The sequence below is a fragment of the Dipodomys spectabilis genome, unplaced genomic scaffold, assembly GCF_019054845.1.
Source record: "Dipodomys spectabilis isolate Male_0828 unplaced genomic scaffold, ASM1905484v1 ptg000034l, whole genome shotgun sequence".
NCBI lineage: Eukaryota > Metazoa > Chordata > Mammalia > Rodentia > Heteromyidae > Dipodomys > Dipodomys spectabilis.
Window position 1 is genome coordinate 1353062 of NW_024870711.1, and position 21337 is coordinate 1374398.

A 21337-nucleotide genomic window follows, 5' to 3' on the forward strand; every position below is an offset into this window, starting at 1 on the left:
CCTGTTTCCAGCCAGGCCGGCAGCACAGAGAAACAGCGCGCTGGTGACTCCGCCCTAGCTAGGCACTGCGGTTCCCTAGACAGGTAACTCCAGACACTCACATGTGATTGAAGAGGCTGAGAACAACGCCAAAGATCATCTGCACAATCCCAAGGATAACCGACATCTTCATTTTGTAAGAGTTCAAAAAGGTGAGTTTGTTTGAAGCCAGGTTCCAAATCTGGATAAAGAAACACAACAGGAATAGGTGAATGCCCGGCGTCGGCAGCTCACGCCTGTAATCCTAGCTACAGAGGAGCTGAGAGCTGAGGATCGAGATTCAAAGCTGGCCAGCACAGACAAATCTGAGAGCTCTTAGCTCCAATTAACTAGCAAAAGGATGGAAGCAGCAGGGCACCAGCCCTGAGTGAAAAAACCTAGTGAGAGATCAAGGCCCTGAGTTTGAGAGTGAGTACCAACACTCTCTCTCTCCAGATTTTCTTAGCAAGTATGTATTACTTTAAGAACCTTAAATTTATTTCCTTCCTTCTTTCTTCTTTCTTTTCTCTTACCCTCCCTCCCCCTCTCCTTCTGGAAATTCTTTATTTCAACATCTTATCGTCTCCTTCACCCCAACTTTTTTCCTTCCTTTCCTAACTTGTTAGCAGAAGACAAAATTTCATGTAAAGAAGAAATCTAGACCATTGACTATATTATTTTTTTTGGGGGGGGGTCCGGTCGTGGGGCCTGAACTCTGGGCCTTGGCGCTGTCCCTCAGCTCTTCAGCTCAAGGATAATGCTCTACCACTTGGGCCACAGCGCCACTTCCAGCTTTTTTTTTCTTTTTGCTTATGCAGTACTGGGGAATCGAACCCAGGGCCTCATGCATGCAAGGCAAGCGCTCTACCACTGAGCCACCTTCCCAGCCGTGGACTTTAAAATATACATTTCTACATGCTGCTCTGCCTGAGGGCAGCAGACAGTTTGCTGATGCCTTGAATGTGGGCTGGGAAAAGACAGGAAGCCATGAATTCCAATGCAAAGGAAGACGGTGAGACCCTTAACATCATATGGTTCTGTCCAAAGATAAGGCTTTCCAGTCTACAAATATAACCACATGCATTTGGGTCTAACCCTTCACGCTTAAAAACCAGATTGCAAGGATTTGACCTGGTTCATAAACTGTAGAACACATGACACATGCTAATGATTCACACCTGTAATCCTCACGACTGAGGAGACTAAGAAAACTAAGCTCAGATCCAGGTTCAAAGACAACCTGGGCAGGAAAGCTCATGAGACTCCTATCTCCAATTAACCAGCAAAAAGCTGGCTCAATTGGTAGAACACCATCCTTGAGCAGAAGTTAAGGGACAGAACTGAGATCTCCACTTCCAGCCCACAAAGAGAAGCTGTGAATGAAAACATGAACGTCAAGCATCTGCCAGGTTCAAGTCTAGCCTGTTCATATTCATTTGGAGCACAAGGCTGCCCCCTGGTGGCAGTCTGTGCTGGGCCATCATGAGCTTGGCTTATCATAAGCTTGGGCATGTGTATCTGGAATCTCCTTTGTTCTTGTTCATCCCACATCTAGTTGACTAGGATACAACAAGCAAATAAATAAAACGAAGTGGATATCTTCTTTTAAAATGTGTGTTGAGGCAGTTAAAACAAAAGTAAAAGCAAAGCTACTCAGGAGGCTGAGATCTGAGGATCATGGTTCAAAGCCAGTCAGGGCAGTAAAGTCCATGAGCCTCTTATCTCCAATTAACCACCAGAAAACAGGAAGTGGCCTGTGGCTCAAGTGGTAGAGCGCTAGCCTTGAGCTGAAGAGCTGAGGGACAGCTCCCAGGCCCAGAGTTCAAGCCCCACGGCTGACAAAAAAAAAGTAAGCAAATGTGTAGTTTACTACAAAAAATAGAAAATGCTGCCGGGCACTGGTGGCTCATGTCTATGTAATTCTATTCAGAAGGCTAAGATCTAAGGATCTTAGTTCAAAACCAGCTAAGGAAGGAAGGTATGAGACTCTTATTTCAATTAACCACCAGAAAGCCAGAAGTAGAGGTGTGGCTCGAGTGACAGAGCACCAGCCTTAGGTTAAAAAGCCAAATGAGAATATGAGGCCTTGAGTTCAAGCCCCAGTACCCGCACTAGATGATAGATAGATAAAAGGGAGAAACGCTCCCCCCTGAGAGAAAACAACAAAGGAAAGGGCCTGATCGATGCTAAATAAGGTATCTGCTAAATAGACTCCCTACCAAACCAAGGGCTTTTCAGAATCATTCACCTAACTCCGAGTGGAATGGCAGAAGGATGCCGAGAGCGGTGGGGCTGAGGAACGATCACAAGGAGGGTTTGTACTGGAATCCAGCGCCATGTTTCATAAAAAACCTCTGGCTCATGTTCATCCATCTGATCCCAAGATTTGTGGGGTTGATGCATTCTCGTCCTTCTTCCTCCTCTATTCAGAGAGCTTCTCTACAACATTCTACACAGAAGACATTCTTACCGGATCAATCCCAAATGGGTATGGATTTCCAGAATACACTCCAGGGATGGTTGGGTTCAGCTGTAAGTAGCTATTTGCTTCCAGTACATGAGTACTGCAGGGAGAGGGAAAAATAAAACAAAATAAAATGAATTGATGACCCATCGGATGAGGAAAAAATAATCTAATGCCATCAGTCCAGATCTTGTAGAACAACCAAAGCCCAGGGTGTTGCTTTATATCACCAAACCCTTAAAATCCCAACCCCTATGCCAAAGGAGCCCCAATCTTTTCGCTGTTCTGCTCACCCTCCATTTATGTTTCCTGAACATTTTGGCAAACAGGTGAAACTTTTGAATTTCCTTACATGAAATTATTGGATCACCTGGGTACTAGTGGCTCACATCTGTCATTCCAGCTGCTCAGGGACCTGAGATCTGAGGATCACAATTTGAAGCCAGCTGAGGCAGGGAAGTTTGAAATGGAGTTGTGGCTCAGGTAGTAGAGCACCAGCCTTAAGTGAAAAAACTAGGGACAGTGCCCAGGCCCTGAGTTCAAGTCCCAGTACTGGTACAAAAAAAAAAAGTTCGATTCTCCTATGCTTGTGGAGGGAAGACCATACTGGAGACCATACATTTGTTTCTGCTCCTCTCCTTTGCTCTGTTCCTCCCAGCTCCCATGTTCACAGAAGTTCCAGAACATGACAAAGAAATCTTATACTGACTCTAAGAAGATGGACAGCCGGGCACTGGTGGCTCAGACCTGTAATCCTAGCCACTCAGGAGGCTGAGATCTGAGGATCATGGTTCAAAGCCAGCCTGGGCAGGAGAGTCTGTAAGACTCTTATCTCCAAACAACCAGAAAACTGGAAGTGGTGCTGTGGCTCAAGTGGTACAACACTGGCTTTGAGCAGCGCCCAGGCCCAGAGTTCAAGCCCCAGGACCAACAAAGAAAAAAAAAAAAGATGGGCAAACATGACCTTTGATGTGTAGGTTCCCAAATTCAGCCCTGAGACTACTTCTGCTCAGACACATGACACAAAGAGTCCTAACCATCACAGGCAGGTGACACCTCTGTCCCTGGCACTCTCCTACTGTCCAGCAGCGCAGGACCTGCTCTTTCCCAATTTACCACACGGACCTTTCCCTCCAGCTCAAGACATCCTCTCTCCCCACAAACACCCCGTTCCGAAGCGCTGTGCACCCACTCTGATGAGCAAATGCTCATCTGACAGACTTCTGGGACACACAGGGGAAGATGGGGTTGGCATCACTTCCAGTCTCTCTTTCCCATGGCCCCCATTCCTCCCGGCCTGCCCCGCTCATTCTATCAGCCACAAGGTCAATCCAGGGAGCTGACGCTACAATCCATCGACTTCTTGATTTTAATGCTGCAGCTAAGCTGCCCCGAGCGGCCCAAATCCATACCATATCTACAATGCCTGCCGTTCTTTTCTTTTCTTTTTCTTTCCCCCCCCCCTGTCTCTGTCTGTCTATCTGTCTGTCTGTCTGTCTCTGTCTCTCTCTCTGCTGGTTCTGGGGCTTGAACTCAGGGCCTGGGCTTTGTCCCTGAGCCTCTCTATGCTCAAAGCTAACGCTCTACCATTTGAGCCAAAGCACCACTTCTGGCCTTTTCTGAATAGTTTATTGGAGATAGAGTCCTACTCAGACTGGTTTCAAACCACGATCCTCAGATCTCAGCCTCTTACTTGCTAGGGTGACAGGCCTGAGCCCCAGCAGGTGGCTCTTTTTTTTTTTTTTTTTTTAATGATGCCAATCCTGGAGCTTGAACTCAGGGTCTCGTACACTCATTTGGCTTTTTCACTCAAGGCTAGCGCTCTACCACTGAGCCACCTTCCCAGCCCCGCTCTACCACTTTAAGCCACAGCACCACTTCTGGTTTTCTGGTGGATAAAAGTCTCACAGACTTTCCTGCCCAGGCTGGCTCTGAACCATGATCTTCAGATCTCAGCCTCCCGAGTAGCTAGGATTACAGGCGTGAGCCACCTACACCTGGCTCATGCACTGAAATCTTAAAAGCGATCTCCATGTCTTACAATGACCAACACAAATTGTTTGCTCAGTAAAGGCAATTCAATGAGGAGTTGGTGGCATGGATGTTGGTAGAGCACTAGCCAATGAGCAAAAGCATCGGGTACCAAGTGTGAGTCCCAGTCTTAGAGATGGAAGTGGAGGAGGAAGAGGAAAGAGGAGAGGGGAGGGGAGGAGAAGGGAGGGGAGGAGAGGGGAGATGAGAAGAGAGGAGAGGAGGGGAGAGGAGGGGAGGGGAAAGGAGGTGGAGGGGAGGAGGAGAGAGGGGAGGGGAGGAAGAGAAGAAAGGGGAGAGGAGAGGAGAAGAGGAGAGGGGAGGGGAGGGGAGAGGAGAGAAGAGGAGAATTATTGGTTGAATTTGCCAGTTCACCATGGAGCAGACCCAGGTAAAGACCCTCATGGGTAGTGAAAGGAGTCGGGCTGTGAACTTACTTCCAGCTGCCGTTCCTAAACATGGCCTGGACACTCCAAGAAGACCCGAAGATGTTAAGAGACTTGGAGAAGCAGTCATTGTAGATCAGCCCCGTGTAAATGGAGAAGATGCCCATGAGGAGGATCAGGTAGCGCCCATGGAAGAAGGTGTTCCAGATCTGGCCCAGGAGACAGGGGGACTCAGGAGGGGCGGGGCTGAGGCTGTCTCCACATCACTGGGAGGGCTGGCTGGGCAGGGGCAACGTCACACACACACACACACACACACACACACACACACACACACACACACACACACACACACGTGCCTTCACTTCACAGTGCGTTGGGGTCTTCCATTATAAAGCTAAGTCTAAGTGTGCTGAGGGGGAAGTGATTTCCGGCGAGGGAGGGATGGTGTGGACCAGTCATTAGCGGAATGGCTGAAGTGGAAATTGGCAACTCACTTGAAATGTTTCCCCTAGAAAACACCTCCGTTAACCTGGTGGTGGAATGTTGTATTTGGATGGCTCTGCCCATTGACCTTGCTTCTGGTTAACTCACTCTGATGTCACTGAGCGAACGCTGACCAATTCCACCGCCATTCAAGATGGCCTCCACCTCACAACTCATAGCAGAGCTAAAGGCATAGTTGCCTTGGCAAATGGATTAGCATAGATGTTAATCAATGAACTGATACTGTGTAATTAGTTACCAGATTGCTAGAATCTTCCTGTCACTCCTGGAAAGGAGTTCATGAAGATACAGCTAGAAGAGCTGATATTCAAGATTTCTTAGTCAGACCTTGTGGGCAATGGACTCTTATGAACAAATATGCATGATATTTGAAGTTTAAAATGGAAGCTACAAACTGGGTACTGATGGCCCATGTCTTAAATCCTATTCAGGAGGCTGAGATCTGAGGATCAAAATTCGAAGCCAGTCTGGGTAAGAAAGTCTATGAGATTCTTTGTTTTTGTTTTTGTTTTGGGTTCGGTCATGGGCCTGGGCGCTGTCCCTCAGCTCTTCAGCTCAAGGCTAGCGCTCTACCACTTGAACCACAGCGTCACTTCCGGCTTTTTTCTTTTTGCTTATGTGGTGCTGAGGAATCGAACCCAGGGCCTCATGCATGCAAGGCAAGTGCTCTATCACTGAGCCACCTTCCCAGCCTGTCCATGAGATTCTTATCTCCAATAAACTATCATAAAGCTGGAAGTGGAGCTATAGCTCTAGTGGTAGAGCACTAGCCTAGAGCAAGAGAAGCTCAGAAATAGTACCCAGGTCCTGAGTTCAAGCTCCAGGACTGGCACAAAGACAAAAAAAGGAAGCTAAAATTCTCATGCCCTCTATGATGAACATTTTTTTGCGGTCGGTTGTGAGGCTTGAACTCTGGGCTTGGATGCTGTCCCTGCCATTCATTTCAAGGCAAGCACTCTAGGGCTTGAACTACAGCACCACTTCCGGTTTTCTAGTGGTTTATTGGAGATAAGAGTCTCATGGACTTTCCTGCCCGGGCTGGCTTTGAACTGTGATCCTCAGATCTCAGCTTCCTGAGTAGCTAGGATTACAGGTGTGAGCCACCAGCGCCCGGTTCATGATGAACATTTTCAAAGTTTCTGAATTTGTGAATAAGCACACACAAAATGGGAAGATATTAAAAAATGTTCATTGTGATTTTTCTCTAGGTGGTAGACTATACTGTTTTCTAGATTTTTCAAAGTATAGGTATGATTTTTATAATGAGAAAAAAATGTTAGAAAAAAAGAGGGGGGTGGAGGTGTAGATTAGTGGTAGAATGTATAGCACTCGTGAAAACCTGAGTTTAGTCCACAGCACCACAAAAGACAAAAATTTAAAAAGAATCCTAGCTACTCAGGAGGTTGAAACCTAAAGATCCTAGTTTGAAGCCAGCTGAGACAGGAAAGCCCAAGAGTCCCTTATCTTCAATTAAACAGCAAAATGCTAGAAGTAGAGGTGTAGTTCAAGTGCAAGAAGCCAAGTATTGAGCAAAAAAACTAAAGGAGCCAGGCCATGGTGGCTCACACCTATAACCCTAGCTACCCAGGAAGCTGAGATATGAGGATCATGGTGCAAAGCCAGCCTAGATAAGAAAGTCTGTGAGACTCTGATCTCTAATTAACTACCAAAAAGTGGGAAATGGCACAGTGGCTCAGAAGAGCACTAGCTTGGAGCACCAAAGCTCAAAGGTAGCAACCAGGCCCTGAGTTCAAGCCACAGGACTGGCAAGTAAAAAAAAAAACCCTAAAGGATACAAGAAGGCCCAGGACCAGCACACACAAAACAAACATTAAAAAGAGCCAGTGTGTTATCAAACAACAAACCCCCAAAATGCTGAGTGAAGTCCACCAAACTATCCAAAGAAGCGATCTCTGGCTGGGAGTTTGATAGTTTAGTGTTGAATTTTGGTTCTTCTCTTACTTTACAGCTCCCCCATCCACCTTCTGTGTGTGTGTGTGTGTGTGTGTGTGTGTGTGTGTGTGTGTGTGTGTGTGTGTGTGTGTGTGTGTGTGTGTGTGTGTGTGCTGGTACTGGAACTCCAGGCCTCACATTCTTGCTTAGCTTTTTTCTTTTCTTTGGTTGGTCATGGGGCTTGAACTCAGGGTCTGGGTGCTATCCCTGAGCTCTTTTGCTCAAGGCTAGTGCTCTACCACTTTGAGCCACAGCTCCACTTCTGGTTTTTGGGTGGTTAATGGGAAATAAGAGTCTCATAGACTTTTCTTCCCATGCTGGCTTTGAACCGTGATCCTTAGGTCTCAGATTCCTGAGTAGCCATGATTACAGGCGCAAGCGATTGGCACCGGCTTAGCTTTTTGTCTCAAGGCTGGCTCTTTACTGCTTAAGCCACAGTTCCGCTTCTGCCACTTTTTTTTTTTTTTAGTGCTTAATTGGAGATAAGAATCTCAGACTTGCCAGTTCCAACTGGCTTCAGAGATCTTCGACTCTCAGCTCCCTGCGTAGGGTAGCGAGGACCACAGCCATGAGCCAGCTCCTTAGTCTTTCCATGAAAACATGTGGCAGAGCACACGCACCACTTAATACGTTGCCCCAGGAGCCCCGGGCACACCCACCTCGCTGCTGCTCTTCTGGGCCAGCAAGCTTCTCTCGTTGATCACCATCCACAGCGCGGCCAGCAGCATGACCACCCCGTGCCCGCAGTCTCCGAACATCACCGCGAACAGGAAGGGGAAGGTGATGATGGTGTAGGGAGCTGGGGAGGGCAGGGGACAGAGACAGCTGAGATGTTAGACCCCCCCATCCACCCCCCGCTCCCACCCACGCAAAGACTTCCCATCACAACCCTTCCTCCTCCCCGTCTCCTGATTGTCCTCTCCCCCAGTCCCAACCCACACCCACCAGCCCAGGAGTGGACATTCTTTTTTTGTTTTTTTGTGGGGTTTTTTTTTTTGGTCATGGGGCTTGAACTCTGGGCCTGGGTGCTGTCCCTGAGCCTTGCAGCTCAAGGCAAACACTCTACCACTTGAGCCACAGCTCCACTTCCAGTTTTCTGGTGCTTTATTGGAGATAAGAGTCTCACGGATGTTCCTTGCCCAGGCTGGCTTTGAACCATGATCCTCAGATTTCAGCCTCCTGACTAGCTAGGATTACAGGCGTGAGCCACTGGTGCCCGACCTGGACATTCTTCCACACTTTACACACTCCAGTCTCGGAGAGACTTCATCAACTGTCAAAAGGTTTGGTAAAAGCCAGGCACCGGTGGCTCACGCCTGTAATCCTAGCTACTCAGGAGACTGAGATCTGAGGATCGCGGTTCAAAGCCAGCCGGGGCAGGAAAGTCCGTGAGACTCTTATCTCCAATAAACCACTAGAAAACCGGAAGTGGTGCTGTGGCTCAAGCGGTAGAGCGCTCGCCTTGAGCTGAAGAGCGCAGGGACAGCGCCCAGGCCCAGAGTTCAAGCCCCATGACTGACACACACACACTAAAAAAAAGGTTTGGTGAGATTTAAAAAGAATGTTCTGCCAGGTTCACATCTGTAATCTTAGCTACTCAGGAGGCTGAGAGCTGAGGATCCCAGTTTGAAACCAACCTGGGCAGACAAAGTCATAAGCAAGTAGTAAGCAAAAGCTTGGAGTGGAGGTATGGCCTAAGTGGTGAAGCGCCAGCCCGTGAGCTGAAAAGCGAAGCAGCATGGCAAGGCCCTGAGTTCAATTCCAAGTACCAGCACACACCAAACGTGTCTATGGCTGTCTTTTATATTCTCTCCACCACCATTTGTCTGTGTCTCCCTCGTGAGCACACATCACACACCACACATCACACACTACACACCACACACCACGTACCACACATCACACACCACACACCACACACCACACATCACACACCACACACCACACACCACACACTGCCAGCAGTCACTCACAGGCACGTCAGCCTCCAGCAGAGGCAGAAGGATTGTGAGTCTGAGACCAGTCTGAGCTACATCGTCAACAACAAAGGTAAGGCAGAAGGCAACACATCTTTTAGCAGCTGGAATGTATGAAGGGCAGGACATTAGAAAACCAACATCGACTTCAAGAATGTCCGTTTTTAACCACTTCACCTCCCCTGCCCCCAAGAGGGCCACCATACTGAATATTCCCATTCACCCACCATGCAATGTATCCGATCTTACCTGGATTGATCTCCCGGTAGCTGCCCACGCCATATGCATCCACAATGTTCTGGAAGCCGGCTGTGAATTTATTGGTCCTGTTAAAGGTGGGGGGAGCTGTTTTAGATTCCACTTCAGTCAAGATGGGGACCATGGAGGAGCCGCTACGTTCCTGCAGAAAGAAGAGGTGGCAGACCTGTCACATGAACGGGGGACATCCCTTCGTTGTTGGTAGTGGTGGTGGTGGTGGTGACGGGGCTTGAACTCTGGGCCTGGGCGCTGTCCCTCAGCTCTTTCTGCTCAAGGCTAGTGCTCTGCCACTTGAGCCACATCTCCACTTCCAGTTTCTAAGTGGTTAATTGGAGATAAGAGTGTCACAGGGACTTTTCTGCCCAGGCTGGCATCCTCAGATCTCAGCCTCTTTAGTAGCTAGAATTACAGGGGTAAGCCACTGGCACCAGGCTTGGGACACTCTTGACCTTGATAGAGAGCAGTTCCCCCCCTCTTTTCCCTCCCTCCCCCTCCCTCTCTTTCCCTCCATCTCTCTTTCCCTCTCCCCACCCCCCATTTGGTCTCAGACTTTTCTAGACCTAGGATTCTGGCTCCACATCCTCCTAGTACACCTTAGAGATGTAAAAGAGATCTTGAACTGGGTGGCTCACGCCTGTAATCCCTAGGTACTCGGGAAGCTGAGATGTGAGGACTGAGGTTCAAAGCCATCCTAGGCAGGAAAGACCTTGAGACTCTGCACTCCAATTAACCAGCAGAGAGCCTGACGTGGGCTATGGCTCCCCGCCCAAGGTCACACCGCAAGGTCAGGAGTCTCTCGCCCTGTTATGAGATCAGCCTGGCGTGTGATTATCACCTCTTGACCGGCAAGCCCTGCTCACCTCCTCCGCAAGCGGCGTGTGCCTGGCAGAAGCCATCACACCCTCTCCTTTGCTGCTTACCCTTCCTCCAGGTCCCCCATCCGGGGCCTTCGACTCCCTTCCACCCCTGCAGAAACTGTCTTAAGTAGCCTGGGAGTAAGTCTGACCCCTCCATGATTATGGGGAGTGGGAGGGGGTCACGCTCTAACCCCAGCAGTAAAGCACCACCTCCCCTCCCCCACTCCCCCAAGCTTCACATGGTCCCGCTCATGCCCTGCCTCCTCCTGGAAGCCCCCCTTGCCTGCCCCGTCCAAGCAGACATGCCTCTTTCCAATATCCCATCTGGGTAATGTGGGGGCTGTGGGTGGGGACCCAGGAGTGTACCAGGGGTTAGGAGGAACATGTCCTGTATTCAAATCCTGCCTTCAGCATTGTACCTGGAGCCAGGTAGCAGGTGAACTCCCTGTTCCTCTTCTGTACCAAAAGGACTAAGCATGGCACCCACCCGCTACAGGCGCCGCCCTGATCCTCAACCCAGCAGGCTCCCCCTCCTCAACGCCCCACAGATGATTCAAACACACTCCCCACATCCTTCAGCAGGAGGCAAAGATCGCCCACGCTCTTATTCTCACACCCACCCCCCCAAGGCCCCTGGGCTCCCTCTGCCCACAAGCGCCCCTGCCACGCGGCCCTGCGAGGCTTGCGCTGCCTCCTACCTGGGCCCTGAGTGTCTGTGACCCTCACACTGCCGGTCCCATCTGTCCCTGTCCTATGTGCATGACACCCACGGGGTGCGATCCACGGGGTGCGATCCACGGGGTGCACAGGTGATTAGAACAAGCCCACTCCCTACGCCATCTATCATCACTTTCCTGTCCGATTTCCCTCCACCCTCGCTTGACCTGAAATCACAGCCTCCAAACACGTGCGCTGTCCACCCCCTTCTACAGCCTACACCTGTTCCTGATGCCCAGTGAATATCCGGGAGACAAACACAGAGAGCTGTAAGGTCCAAACACTGGTCAGGCACCAGCAGCTCATGTTTGTCATCCTCGCTACTCAGGAAGCTGTGATCTGAGGATAATAGTTTGAAGCCAGCCTGGGTAGGAAAGTCCTTGGGATTCTTTTGTTGTTGTTGTTGGTAGTGGGGCTTGAACTCTGGGCCTGGGTGTTATCCCTGAGCTCTTCAGCTTAGGGCAAGCACTCTACCACTTGAACCACAGCACCACTTCCAGTTTTCTGGTGGTTACTTAGAGGTAAGAGTCTCATGGACTTTCCTGCCCAAGGTTGGCTTTGAACCATGATCCTCAGATCTCAGCCTCCTGAGTAGCTAGGATTACAGGCGTGAGCCACTGGCGCCCAGCATCCTTGAGACAGTTAACCAGCAAAAAATAAAATAAAATAAAAACAGAAGTGGAGCTGTGGCTCAAGTGCAGAGTGCCAGCCTTGAGTGAAAAAGCTAAGAGGCAGTGTTCAGGCCCTGAGTTCAAGCCCCGGTATGGGTGTGCGGGTGTGTGTGTGTGTGCACGCACATGCACGCACACACACACAAAATAATAAATACTGAACATAGTTAGTGCTTAGCAGTGATAACAAAGGTACAAGGACGGAGAAAAATGTGACCCAAGTCCTTGAGAAGTTTACAAGGCCAGCCACCATGGGGAGCCCCATAGAGATGTACACGCACACGCACGTGCACACACACATGCACACATAGCACACGCATGCACACATACACACCACACACATGCATGCACACACAGACAAGCACACACAGCACACGCATTCACACATAGCACACACATGCACACACACACATGCACACAGCACACACATGCATGCACACACACAGAGAAGCACACACAGCACACACATGCACACATAGCACACACATGCGCACACACATGCATGCACACATACACACAGCACACACATGCATGCACACATACACACAGACAAGCACACACAGCACGCGCATGCACACGCGCACACGCACACACACACTCACCATGCCCTGCTCCAAGGCCCTCTTGATACGCCCTGTGTCGGCCACTGGGAACCAGATCTCGGCGATGACGCACTGCTGGGTGACGTCAATGTTGCACATGTTGAGAATGTGGTAAATGGCCTTCATCTTCTGCACCTTGGTGAGCCAGGCGTGCCAGCTGGCAGCTGCTTCCTGCAGCAGCCGCTGGCGGTGAGATTCCGTTTGCGTGATGACCTGAGCCAAACAAGAAAGACAAGGCACAGAAACCCGAGGACACACGCGGGATTAGACAGACATGGAGGCCCATCCGGCATGGGGCTTCTCCTGCCCACCCAGACCTCACCCCTCCTCACTGGCTGCCCTCCCTAGCGGAGCGTAGAGCCCTAGCAGACACCATTCCTCATGGTTCTGTGGTGACACATTGAATCATGCCCCCACACCACCACCACACACACAAAAGATTTGGGTTACAGTCTGAACTCTGGTGCGTGTGACTCGGAACTTATTTGGGTCTCTGCAGATGTAATCAAGTTAAGATGAGATTGTACTGGATTACAGTGGATTCTGGTCCAACAGGGCCGCTGTCTTTCAAAGAAATTGAGAGAGGAGGCTCTCAGGAAGAACAGTATGCCACCACAACGGAGAGGAGAGGAACACACACAGCGGGGCCACAGCACCCCACAGGCTGGAAGAGGGCAAGAGGAGCCTCCCGCACACTCACGGAGGGACCGTGCCCAGAAGACACCCCGACTTTGGACATGACCCCAGAATTGTGAGAGGATCCATTTTTGTTGGCTGTGTTAAGACATCCAAAGCCAGGCACCAGTGGCTCACGCCTGTAATCCTAGCTACTCAGGAGGCTGAGATCTGAGGATCGTGGTTCAAAGCCAGCCCAGGCAGGAAAATCTGTGAGACTCTTATCTCCAATAAACCACCAGAAAACCAGAAGTGGTGCTGTGGCTCAAGTGGTAGAGCGCTCACCTTGAGCAAAAGAACTCAGGGACAGCACCCTAGCACTGAGTTCAACCAAATAAAAATAAAAATGAAGAAGGAGGAGGAGGAGAGGAGAAGGGGGAAGAGGGAAGAAGGAAGGGAAGGGGGAGGAGGAGGAAGAAGAAGAGGAGGAAGAGGAGGAAGAAGAGGAAGAGGAGGGAGAAGGAGAAGGAGAGGAGGAAGAGGAGGAAGAGGAAGAAGAGGAAGAGGAGGAGGAGAAGAAGAAATAAAGACATCCAGCTTGTGGTCATTTATTACAGCTGCCTCACAGTATACATCAGTGTAACCATCAAAATGCTTTTCGTACTTAACCTCGCCAATAAATGGCAAATGGGTCAGTGAAGGGAGGAAAGAATGGATGATTTGGTCCTCGTTAAGTTTATTTAATGGAATTAGTCTTTATGCTTAATGATCCAATAAATATATGTGGCCATTATAACAGACCACAAGAGATACTCTGCAGCTGTCAGATTCGTGACAGCCAGGGGATCACTGGTGTGTCTCTTAAGGTCCCTAAAGAAATGGTTCAACCTGGCCTGAGGGTTTCCAGGAGACACTTCACCTTGGCGGCACTGCCATACTCCTTAGAACAAAGCTCACGTTACAAAAACAGCTCATATTCATTAGGAAACACCCGCTAACCGCTCTCTCTGCAAACAGGAATAAGCAGGGGGAATATTCCCCACACTTTAAGAACGGGTCCCTCACGGTCAGTTAGTCCCCTGGCACCGGACGCCACCTGCCCGGTGCCACCACCTGCTCCCGATCTGAGCTGTAAGAGCCGTGCTGGAAAGGACTGCCCAGCCCAGGTGGCCTTGTGCTCATCCTTGGCTCAGACTGGTCAGGAGAGAAGCTAGTGCTGGCTTCACTAAGACCACCCCAAATCTCACAACAGGACAGGGGTTTCTATTTACCATAGACATAAACAGGCTTTGCAGGATTCCTCTTTCAGCACGTTTTCCTGAACACTACCATGCAGTATTGGGGGAGGACCTCAAGAGCGACTGCCCAGGGAAGAAAGGAACGGACAAGATGAAAGGAATAAACAGATCTTCTGAGCTGGGTACCAATGGCTCACACCTGTAAGCCTAGCTACTCAGGAGGCTGAGATCTGAGGATCGCAGCTCGAAGCCAGCCTGGGCAGGAAAGCCTGTGAGACTCTTGTCTCTAATGAACCACCAGAAAACTGGAAGTGGAGCTGTGGCTCACAGTGGTGGAGTGCTAGCTTTGAGCAAACAAAGTTCAGGGACAGCACCCAGGCCCTAAATTCAAGCCCTAGGACCATTAAAAAAAAAAAAAATTGATAGTGGAGCTGTGGCTCAAGTGGTAGAGCATAAGTCTTGAGTGAAAATGGCAAGAAGAAAGCATGAAGACCTGAGTTTAAGTCCCAGTACTAGCCAAAAAAAAAACAGACTTTGGGGGCTGGGAAGGTGGCTCAGTGGTAGAGCGCTTGTCTTGCATGCCTGAGGCCCTGGGTTCGATTCCTCAGCATCACATAAGAAAAAAGAAAAAAGCCGGAAGTGGCGCTGTGGCTCAAGTGGTAGAGCGCTAGCCTTGAGCTGAAGAGCTGAGCGACAGCGCCCAGGCCCAGAGTTCAGGCCCCACGACCAGACCCAAAAAAAAAAAAAAAAAAACAGATTTTTCTGGGAAGATACATGTCTGTTTAGGCAAGGCTTTTAATACATACACACATGCACGCTCACGCGTGCACACACACATGCATCTGCTTTCTGAGCTCCCTCCTTTAGGACCTAAAGTTATGCCAGCTTTTTCAGAAGCCACATGCAGCTACTTAAATTCACATTTAATTAAAATCACACAACAAAGTTCCGTTCCTCTGCATCACTAGCCACGTTCCCAGAGCTCCTAGTTCCAACACCGGAACTGGTAGGCTGCACCAGAAAGTTCTGTTGACTAGAATGTTCTAGAATATACCAACAGCTGGCTTCAGGGACCACTTGCAAAGCTACTCTGACTGGAGAAGGCTCTCACCTCAGACATGCTCAGTGTCACCCTCGCTGGTGACACACATCATCCATCGCCAGGGAAAAGAAGTTGGGCTGGTGAAACTTGACTGACTGTTTTTATGGAAGTAGTTAATTAGCTTAAACAACTGAACACTGGTCAGACTGGTTAGCTGGATGTAGATGCAAAGGCTGGCAATCAAGGGCCCCTTTGATCCAATTAGGGCCGACTCCTGAGGCTGATTGGGGCTGTGGTCAGATCCTGAGCAGGCATTACTTACCCTCAGCATACTAAGTACTATTTTCTCATTGTGCAATCTCCTGCAGCTGCAACCAGATCAGCACAGCACACCCTCCAGCCGGCACCCCGGGAAACAGGACAGCAAAAGCAGAGGCACCCCATCAGACCCCTGAGCCCCTCACTCACGGTGATTAAATCTTCCAGCCTCGCATTGACTTCAGCCAGCATCTCCCTGCGCTCCGCTGCAGGCTCTGGACAGGGGTAGATGGTGGCCCGAAACCTGTGTTTAACACAATCCAAAGGACACCCACACTGACTGCTGAAAGGCAGCCTCAGTCACTCTTCTTCAAGGCCAGTGTTTGCTGACTTGGCCCTCCTCCCCGCCCCGCACCAGGACACCCTCCTGGTGGACAGTCAGAAAATGAGTCCCCGAGGCAAGGGCAGGTGGTTCACGCCTGTAATCCTAGCTACACAGGAGGCTGAGATCTGAGGATCACGGTTCAAAGCCAGCCTGGACAGGATTAGCTGTGAGACTTTTATCTCCAACTAGGCAGCAAAAAGCCAGAAGTAGACCTATGGTTTAAGTGGTAGAGCCCCAGTCTTAAGTGAAAAAGCTAAGGGACAGCGCCCAGGTCTCGAGATCAAGCCCCAGTACTGGCGAGCGCGCGCGCATACACACACACACACACACACACACACACACACACACACAAAGAGGAAATAAATCCCACGCTCAAGGATTCCTGTCACACCCCTCACTCAAGACACTGAAGCAATGGTTCTCTTGTGTGAATGAGCTGCATGCAAACCATAAAGCCTGAGAGCTGTTCCGGAATAAATTCCGCAGGCCTGGCATCTCTCTCCCTCTAGGATCTACTCCTGTACACTGTACACTTCTGAATTGAGCAATTTCTGCTTGTAAGTGGCATAGCCATGCTATGCACTGTGCCTTTGAGGTGGGGGGGAGGGAGGGGAGACTGAAGACTAGCCTCAGACTCATAATCCTCCTGCCTCACCCTCCAGACACAGGGATTACAGGGCTGCACCTCCACACCAGCTCAGCACCCCCACACCGACTCAGCATGCCTACTCTTCTGCAATAGATAAGGGGTATATACCAAGAAATAAATTGAAATACCATTTAGTAGGGTGCCAGTGGCTCATGCCTATAATCCTAGCTTCTCAGGTTGAGATCTAAGGATTGTGGTACAGAGCCAGATTAAGCAGACAAATCTATAAAACTCTTCTCTCCAATTAACTACCAACATGCCAGAAGTGGAGGTGTGGCTCAAGTGGTAGAGTGTCAGCTTTGAGCAGAAATACTAAGCAAAAGACTCTAAGTTCAAGCCCAAGTAATGGTGCTCACGCACGCGCGTGCACACACGCATACAGACACAGACACACACACAGACACACACGCACACACACACACACACGCACACGCACACACACCACACATGTCAATTGCACTTTTTAGTCATAATCTTATCAAGTGAGATCCTAACAAACGTGCCTGCAGCCCAGTCGCGTATTGCACTGTACACCTCTGTCCCCAATGCCGACCCCAACCATCGGTAACAAGCCATGAATGGTCCCTCTTACCCATCACAGATCTTCTTGATTTTCTGCCTGAGCTGCTCTCCTTGGTAAAATATGATGAATATATTCTTCTTAATTTCTTCTTTCTGGGAAATCAGAACAGTTGTTTAAGCTTCAAAGGAATAGGCTCACTACTTGTTCCACTACTATAGACCCAGGTGGGCTTTAAATTCAGCATTCATTCTAAGAATGTGATTAAAAAACAAGAACAGCCAGAAGAGGAACTAGGTTACTAGAGCTATTGCACATGAAAGGAGCTAGCCTGGCCCACCAGAATTAACCCACATACTCTGCATTGAAGGGATGAATTTGTGTCTGATATTTAACCAACATAAAGGAATAACTAATGTGTGTGTGTGTGCGTGTGTGTGTGTACGTGTGTGTGCGCGCGCGTGCACACGCACCAGTCCTAGGGCTTAAACTCAAGGCACAATCATTGAACTTTTTGCTCAAGGTTAGCACTCTACCACTTGAGCCACAGCGCCATTTCTGGCTTTTTGGTAGTTAATTGGAGGTAAGAGTCAAGCCTAGCAACTCAGGAGGCTGAGAGCTGAGGATCACAATTCAAAGCCAGCCCAGGCAGGGAAGTCCATCAGACAAGCAACAGAGCACTTGGCAAATGTGAGAAATTCAGTTTGAACTCTAGTACCTCAAAAAGTTTAAAAATAAAGAAAAATCCACATGCATTAAAATGCTCCTAATGGCATCTATATTCAGAAGGGAAATGCAAATGAAATGCCCAGAAATAAAGAATGTTTGGTCCACTCAGCAAATATTAGGCATCCATGAAAATAATATCAGAATAAGCCATCTCTGCGGCCATGGCTCAGGAAGGGGATAAAGATGCTGTGGGATTGCTACAGCTAGCTGCTTTACCTTATTTGAAAAGTCTCCTCGACCCATAGAAGAAGCTACTCTGGTCCTTTGCTGAATCACTGAGGCCATCTGATCCACTAGAACCAGGGATCCACTCTGACCTCCAATGTCCCTGGTCACCATTTTCTAGACATTTACTTCATAAATACTCTCTACCCCCAGGACTATTACCTACCAAGCCACGATTACAAAAAGTGATGAACCACTGTCAAATGTAAAATAATCTACATAAAGGGTACACAGCTACAGATCTGGCTCAGGGGTAAAGTGCTTGCCTAGGATGCTCTAGGTCTTGGGTTTGATCCTCACCAGCATGATATATAAATAAATAACCAACTAATACATAGTGCTAGGGGAGAAAACTTCATGTATCTAATAATATCTATACCCATAGAAAAACATATAATATTATTCCTACCTAGGGTTGTAGGCAAGAGAAAAAAAAGTGCAAGAATTAAAAATAAACACCCTAAGCTGGGCATCGGTGACTCAAGCTTGTAATCCTATCCTACTCAGGAGGCTGAGATCTGAGGATCGCAGTTCAAAGCCAGACCGTGAGATTCTTCAATAAACCACCAGAAAACCAGAAGTGGTGCTGTGGTTCAAGCAGTAGAGTGCTCACCTTGAGCAGTAGAGTGCTCACCTTGAGCTGAAGAGTTCAAGCCACACCTGTTGGGTATGAGTGTATTGTGCAGTCTTTTTATTGTAAGTTTTCATGTAACTATGATTTTTCTTAACCAGCACAGCTTGAAATGATGCAAATAAATGGATGGACCTGGAGAGAGAGAGAGGGAGAGAGAGAGAGAGAGAGAGCAAGCAAGCAAAAAAGAAAGCGAAAGAAAGCAAGAAAGCAAGAAAGAAAGAAAGAAAAAAGGAAGGAAGGAAGGAAGGAGGAAGAAAGGGAGGGGGGAGGAAGGAAGGGAGGGAGGGAGGGAAGGAGGGAGGGAGGGAGGGAGGGAGGGAGGGAGAGAGGGAGGGAGGGAGGGAAGGAGGGAGGAAGTATTCATGTCCTGGCGTAAAGCCACAATGCTCTGAGTGTGTGGGCACCCCTGGGGCAGGCCGTGGGAATCTAGGAGTGCTTCCTGCAGGCCTGCCCTCTCCTCCCTTCCCCTCCTCTCCCTGCCCTCCCCTCCCCTCCCCTCCCCGCACCGTGATGGGATCCTCCAGTGGCGTGTCCATCTCACTGAACTTCAGGTAGACATTTCCCCGGCAAACTCGCCAGAGCAGCCTCTCAAAGGAAGCCATCCTCTCCCTGTTTATCACACCAGCTGTGAACCTGGCAGGGAGAAGAGAAGACACCACTGAGGCACGGGGCATGGGGCACGGAGACGCTGAGGCGTCTGTCCCCCTCCACAAGCAGTTCTGGGACAGTGGCCACAAAGCCACCTGGTACCCCAGCCCCAACCCACCCCAAATCTCTTTGGACTTTCTGTTTTCTCTGATAGGAAAGATTACTCATGATAACATTGTAGCTGGTGGAAGCCAATGTTCAACAATGGCCTTGTTTCATTTATACATATATGTGTGTGTGTATAGAAACACAGCAGGTGCCAGTAGCTCACGCCTGTAACCCTAGCTACTCAGGAGGCTGAGATCGAGGATTGTGGTTTGAAGCCAGTCTAGTCAGGAAAATGTGGCGATTCTCATCTCCAATTAACCACCAAGAAGTAAAGCTGTGGCTCAAGTGGTAGAGCACTAACCTTGAGCAAAAAAGCTCAGGGATAGCACCCAGGCCCTGAGTTCAAACCCAGCACAAAAAAAAAAAAAAGACAAAGAAAAGAAAAAAGAAGGAAATGTGCTATGGATAGAAGATTTCTATCCATTTCTACTCTTCCCCTTATGTAGGTATTTAGGTATTTGCTGACCTGAACTCCTCATATGCCCTGAAAACAGTCATTTTCATTCATTTATTACTGGTTTTTTCTATGCTGGTACTGACACTTGAACACAGGGTCTTGCCTGGCTTTTTCCTGCTCAAGACACGCACTCTAGCACTCGAACCGCACCTCCAGTCCCAGTCTTTCTCTGGTTAATAGAGATAAGAGTCTCCCAAACTTTTCTTCCCAGCTGGCTTTGAACCACAATCCTCAGATCTCAGCTTCCTGAGTAGTTAGGATTACAGGCGTGAGCCACCAGTGTGGGGCAGTTTATGACTTTTAATGTATTACCTTTAAGATAATGTAAAGGCTTTAAATAAATAAGTTAGGAAAAATAACTTAAATAAATGTATTTTCTTTTCATTTCATTCAATGTCTAGCACCTCAAAGAGCAGGGTCTAAAAGAGCTATTGACTAAAAAAAACTCTGGCTGCACCAAGGCTCAAGTGGTTAGAGTACCTACCTAGCAAGCATGCCTTTTAAATAATATAATAATAATACCAACTCCAAACTCAATGTCTGAAATGTTTAGAAATACTTTTGTGGGTTTTTTGTGCTAGTCCTAGGGCTTGAACTTGGGGCCTGAGCACTGCATTTCTTTTATTCAAGACTAGCACTCTACCACTTGAGTCAAAGCTCCACCTCTGGCTTTTTGGTAGTTTATTGGGGATGAGTCCCAGGGACTCTCCTGCGTAGGTTGGCTTTGAACTGCCATCCTCAGATCTCAGCCTCCTGAGTATCTAGGATTACAGGTGTGAGGCACCAGAAATACTTTCAAAAAGCTAAATGCAGTGGTTCGCACCTGTGAAGAAGCTTTTAAAATCCATCCAATCTCATTTAAACACGGAATGAAATATTCTTTTGAATTGCCACACATTACATTACTGCTGCATGGGTATAATTTGATTATCTAACCATACCATTTCTAATTGCTTTTAAACTCAAAACATTAGCTAGGCACTGGTGGCTCACATCTGTAATCCTAGCTACTAAGGAGGCTGAAATGTGAGGATCACAATTCAAAGCCGGCTGGGCAGGAAAGTCTGCAAGACTATCATCTCCAATAAATCACCAAAAAGCCAGAAGTGGAGCTGTGGCTCAAGGGGTAGAGTGCTTGCCTAAAATGTATGAAGCTCTGGGTTCAATTCCTCAATACCATATACACAGAAAAAGCCAGAAGTGGTGCTTTAGCTCAAGTGGTAGAGTGCTAGCCTTGAGCAAAAGAAGCTCAAGGACAGTGCCCAGGCCCTGAGTTCAAGCCCCAAGACTGGCAAAAAAAAAAAAAAAAGCCTCAAATTCTAAATGCATTTTATTAAATAGTATTCTAAAAACAACATAGGGGAAAGTTCCACCTGCCAGACATTTAGC

At 48.7% G+C, this 21337-nt stretch overlaps 1 protein-coding gene across 3 annotated transcripts in view; it reads right to left on the reverse strand.

The window, feature by feature from the left end:
- Positions 1-21337, reverse strand: part of Atp6v0a4 (ATPase H+ transporting V0 subunit a4) — a 59597-nt gene that overhangs the window by 12198 nt on the left and 26062 nt on the right. For all 3 annotated transcript variants that reach the window (XM_042677122.1, XM_042677123.1, XM_042677124.1), the window contains 9 exons: positions 19242-19368; positions 17220-17302; positions 15804-15897; positions 12441-12653; positions 9585-9735; positions 8019-8158; positions 4951-5108; positions 2489-2582; positions 102-220 (listed from right to left, as the gene is read on the reverse strand). In XM_042677122.1, the coding sequence (XP_042533056.1) occupies positions 102-220; positions 2489-2582; positions 4951-5108; positions 8019-8158; positions 9585-9735; positions 12441-12653; positions 15804-15897; positions 17220-17302; positions 19242-19368 (1179 nt within the window). The remainder of the gene's footprint in view (positions 1-101; positions 221-2488; positions 2583-4950; positions 5109-8018; positions 8159-9584; positions 9736-12440; positions 12654-15803; positions 15898-17219; positions 17303-19241; positions 19369-21337) is intronic.